Here is a 5,392-nt window from a genome sequence, read left to right on the forward strand (position 1 = left end):
TATTAACATGTTATGATAACTATAATGTCCATAACAAGGTGGAATATTTTCATGGCCAGTGTCTGAACATTCCACCCATAATTATTATTTTTTGCGTCTCCAAATTTGTTAAACATGTCACTATTTTGGTAGAATGCATAAAACAAAAATCATATAACTTTTTTAGAAAACACTTATGAAGCCAAATTGTTACCGCATACCATGAATAACCCACATATTATGTATATAAATAGTCTATAAAGTAATGTTAGTTCATTATAAAGCTCTATTTTTTATTTGTTATTCCGAATTGTGCTACTGTAAATTTGCCATTCAGCTTTATGAATGAATATACCTGTTGTATTTTCGGAAAAACGACTAGAAATTCAGAAATAGCCTTCTCACCTCGAGTTGTTTATGAAGAACAGAAAGTCCATACTTTTCTCTACTTTCCACCCATTATTTATTGGACGTCACAAGCATAGTTGCCACAAGGAAAACCATTTTATCCTCAATATCCATATTTTCATGAATGGCTCGAAATGTAATGCTCGTGATGCGTCAGAGTTTGTAAAATCGTAGTGAATTCGTGTGTAACTGTCTCCGTATGATTTTCGGTTAAACTCAATCGTGACATGTGCGCGGGTTCACGAAGTTCCGACCTTCAGAATCGCAGAGTGTACTGTACGGCCTTTAGAGATCATTAGCGCTATCCAGAGCCATGGCTCTGGCGCTATCGAAGTCTTGCAGGGTTGCCAGGTTTTCAGAACAAAACCCTCAACAATTGCTACTCAAAACTAGTCCAAGCTTGTGAGGGCCGATCCCCCGGTAAAGTTCGCGTTCCAGGGGGTAAAATACATTTTTTTTTTTTTTTTGGTGGGGTCCCCCTGGTAAAACTCGCATTCCAGGGTTAAATATCACGTCATTGGTGTCGCTTCTACCCTCGAACATTAAACACAGCCCGTGGCAACAGTGTAATGGTTTTCGCGGACTTGGCAACACTGATGTGTCGGCCGCTTGGGGTAAACATTCCGTTTCTATGGCAACTGTGGAACTTCAACGAGACTAGCCGTTTGATTACGTCATAGAACAGGCTGCTTATAAAGAGCTGCGCGCTCGCAGAAGTTCTGAAGTTCAGTGATAATCCGAGCCGAGGCGAAGAGTCACCGAGCAAAGAATCTAAGCGAAGTCTACGAATACTGAGTACAGTCCAGACTACAGATGGTCCATATTTAGTGTTTAGGAAAACATACAGTTTATACACACTGTCTGTAGTCTCACTCACAGTGTGTGTCAGATACAGTTTGACAACAATATCTAACAGCTACTAAATAGAGTACATCAGAAATCATGTCCACAGACTCCACACAAAAGAGAGATGTGCAGCTGAAGGCTGATATCAGCAGCACTGTCTCAGAGAATGGAAATGATCAGAGTGGCATGAATATTTCTCCTGCAACCAATGAGAAGACCAGATCAACAGGTGAATGTCAACAGACCATTTGAAATACATTACAGTGAGATGCAAACACAAATGTGGTCAATTTTGAAATATGTGTATGTGTTCTAAATGATATTTAAATATTTCAATCATCCATTAATGCAACAAATATAATGTGTACCACAGAGCAAAAACTGCATGTTGGCTCTGTTAAATAAAGTCACCAATGTTAAACAGCACAACATTAGCACAGTCTTATAAGTCAGATAATTATTCATGTTTAATCTGTGGTTTTTCTAATAGTTTGTTATTTGCTTTTTATAATCTTTCTGAAAATACTGAAGTGAGGAAGAGCAACAAAACCTCTGCATTCCTCCGAAGAACATGGAAGGCTGTAAAAAAATCCTTTCAGAAAAACAGAGTGGATCCCTTTGGAGTCTCAGCACAGCCTGATCCAGAGCCATCGTGTGTCCCAGATCCTGAAGCAGAAGATACAGTGGACCTGGTTGATGAAGAACAATTGTGTGCTGAAGGCCAAAGTGGTGCTAAACTTCAAGTGACAGCAGAAACTCCCAAAACTCAAGTGACAACAGACTCCACACAAAAGAGAGATGTGCAGCTGAAGGCTGATATTAGCAGCACTGTCTCAGAGAATGGAAATGATCAGCGTGGCATGAATAATGAAAAGACCAAATCAAAAGGTGAATGTCAACAGACCATTTGAAATACATTACAGTGAGATGCAAACACAAATGTGGTAAAAGTATATATATATGCATTTTTTATGTGTTTAAATGATACTTAAATATTTAAGTCATCCATTAACACAACAAATCTAATGTGTACTACAGAGCAAAAACTGCATGTTCGCTCAATGGTTTAAATAAAGTCACAGATGTCAAACAGCACAGAATTAGCACAATATTACAAGTTAGATCAATTATTAATGTTTAATCTGAGGTTAGAGGTGTTTCTAATAGCTTGTTATTTGCTTTTCTTCTTTCATCTGAAAAAAAGTGATGAAGAGCAACAAAATCTGTGCATTCTTTCAAACAAGATGGAAGTGTGTGAAAAAATCCTTCCAGAAAAGCAGAGTGGAGCCTATTGAGATCCCAGCACAGCCTGATCCAGAGCCATCGTGTGTCCCAGATCCTGAAGCAGAAGCTGGAGTAGATCTAGTTGATTCACATCGTGTCCCAGATCCTGAAGCAGAAGCTGGAGTAGAGCTGGTTGATGCACATCAGTTGTGTGTCGCAGGTCCAAATGGTCCTGAACCTCAAGTGAAAACAGAAACTCAAGTGACAACAGAGTTGCCAATGTTACATAATGTCCTTCTAAACATTTTCCAACTGGAGCGTCGCATGTGCAAATGTAGAGTTATGTGGACACCTATCACTGAGGTCTGGCCCAGTGTCTTCATGGGAAATGAGTAAGTCAACACACTTCTGTCACATGAACCAAACACTATGCAGTTATATTTCTCACATTGTCAGGAGTTATTTTTTAATTCTTCACTGTAAATCCTATTTAATGAAAGACTAATCTAGGCTGTTGTGTTCTTCCGCAGGGAGACAGCAATGGACCGAGTCAAACTGAAGGAGATGGGTATTACTCACATCCTGAACACTGCGGCATACAAGGAATATCCAGAAGGAAAGATCGATACAAAAGCGGAATATTACCAAGAAATGAACATCTCTTACTACGGCGTGCTTGTAACGGATGAACACAGGTTTGACATCAGCAAGGACTTATTCCCAGCTTCAGAATTCATCCACAAGGTCCTGAGTAACACAGAAAGTAAGAGCTGACACACAAACACAATTTATCATACATCATTTATCTTACAGTGATAAACTGTCTATGGATGAATTTGTTTTGAATGTCTTTCTTTTCTTCTTTTCTCAGATAAGTTGTTAGTGCACTGCATAGATGGTGTCAGCCGCTCTGCCACATTTTTTCTGGCGTACCTGATGATCCACCATGAAATGTTGTTGGAGGATGCCATCGACCACGTCATAGACAAGAGATGGATCAGGCCAAACAGGGACTTCTTGAAGCAGCTGATAACCCTCAATTCAAACCTCGTAACACAGGGGAAACTACAGCTAAGAAAACCCATAAACACAGATAAAACAAAAAACGGAGAGGACGCAGTTGCGCCCCCTGTTCCAGAACCATTGTGTGAGCCAGGTCCGAGCAAACCTAAACCAGAACCTCAAGTGACAAAAGAGCTTTCAGTATTAGAAAGTCATGTCTCTCTAAGTGTCCTTCAACTCCAGGATCGCGTGGATGAATATACACTGTACTGCACACCTGTCACTGAGGTCTGGCCCAATGTCTTCATTGGAAATGAGTAAGTCTACAACACATATGACATACAATACAGTATGAACAGGAATCAAACAGCAGTCATATTTGTTTTATAATTATTCATTGTGAAAGACTAATTAGTAAATGTGGCAAGTGGGGTGGGGTTGAGAGCTGTGGGAACGGGTCGAGGCCGGTGGAGTAATTGGAAATGAGCGACACCTTGCCACTCACTGGTCTCGAGTCCCACAGAGGAGCTCCAGAAGGATAAAAAGAGGAGTTACGACAGTGAAGGCCTGGGTTTTATTTAGTGTTTCAGTTTTGTTTGTGTGTAGCAGTCATCTGCAAGGGGCTGTCATGCTGTTGTGTGTTTATTTTAATAAAGTTCTGCTTCCTTTTTTCCGAGTTATTACAGTGAAAGTGTTGTGTTCTTGTGCAGAGAGACGGCAAGAAACCGAGCCAAACTGAAAGGGATGGGGATTACTCACATCCTGAATGCTGCGGCAGTGGAGAAGAGCTTGAAGGTCTTGTCTGAATTTCCAAGCAAGAAAAGCCTAAAAGGAAAGGTCAATACAGGAGAGGCATATTACCAAGGCAGGAGCATCAATTACTATGATGTTCCTGCAGAAGACAAATGCTCATTTAACATCAGCGAGTACTTCTTCCCAGCCGCACAGTTCATCCACCAGGCCCTGAGTAACCCAGAGAGTAAGAGCTGATGCACACACACTCACAACATTTATTTGCTTGTCATTTATTAAGTGTCCTACAGTTATAAGCTGTCTAGGAATGACTTAGTTTTGAGTGTCTTTCTACTTTTATTTCCACAGATAAGGTGTTGGTGCACTGCAAAAAGGGTCTCAGCCGCTCTGCCACACTTGTTCTGGCATATCTGATGATTTACCATGACATGATGGTGGAGGATGCCATTGACCATGTCATGGAGGCGAGAGACATCAGGCCCAACATAGGCTTCTTGAAGCAACTGACAATCCTCAATTCAAACCTCAAAAGTCAGCGGATACTACAGTTAAAAAAACAGATCAAAGTTGAAAAAGAAATGGATTAAAAACACTTGATGCAAAATAAAAACAAATATGTAAAACAGTTTGTCTAAATTTTATTAAATTGAGCATTATTTCTTAAGTCCTGTGGAGTAACAACATGTTACTAAAGCATTAGAAATACACACGTAGTACAAACTAAAAATAAAAAAGTGAAGTAACACCTCGTCTGCACAAGATGTAAGTGCCTCTTCAAAAGCACATAGAACTAATTACTTTCAGTCATAGACAGTCAAAATTTGACCTACTCCAAACCTACTTTAAGTAGGTTTTTTTCAGTAGTAAACCTACGTTAAGTGGGTTTGGAGTAACGTCATTAAGTACCTGAAATGTTGCTGAAAATGTCAATAAACAATAAATAAAGTCTTTCTAATGGCCTCATGTTTGCTTCATTGCAGAAAGGTTTTATGAAATGTTTCTACATTCTGTGGAAACCTTCTTCATTGGCAAAAGGAGAAAATATTAACGTGATTCCAAACACACATTCCGCATTAAACGGATTGGCTGTTAGGATCTGCTTACGAGCCGTCTGCGATTGCACAGTTGAAAAGATTGCATATTGGCCAAGATGACTTGTCTAAGATCCTTCTTAACTTTT

The 5,392-nt window shown here is 39.8% G+C and overlaps 1 protein-coding gene across 1 annotated transcript; it reads left to right on the top strand.

Annotated features, from left to right (window-relative positions):
- Positions 1–799: 799 nt before the first annotated feature.
- LOC113048447 (uncharacterized) lies at positions 800–4,799 on the top strand. Its single transcript, XM_026210242.1, has 7 exons — positions 800–1,462; positions 1,765–2,121; positions 2,438–2,849; positions 2,988–3,220; positions 3,329–3,776; positions 4,170–4,438; positions 4,561–4,799. Exons 1-7 carry the CDS (start codon positions 1,330–1,332, stop codon positions 4,797–4,799), a joined length of 2,091 nt encoding a protein of 696 aa, XP_026066027.1. The 5' UTR covers positions 800–1,329.
- The last annotated feature ends 593 nt before the right edge of the window (positions 4,800–5,392 follow it).

Source organism: Carassius auratus, chromosome 29 (assembly GCF_003368295.1).
Source record: "Carassius auratus strain Wakin chromosome 29, ASM336829v1, whole genome shotgun sequence".
NCBI classification, from domain to species: Eukaryota; Metazoa; Chordata; class Actinopteri; order Cypriniformes; family Cyprinidae; genus Carassius; species Carassius auratus.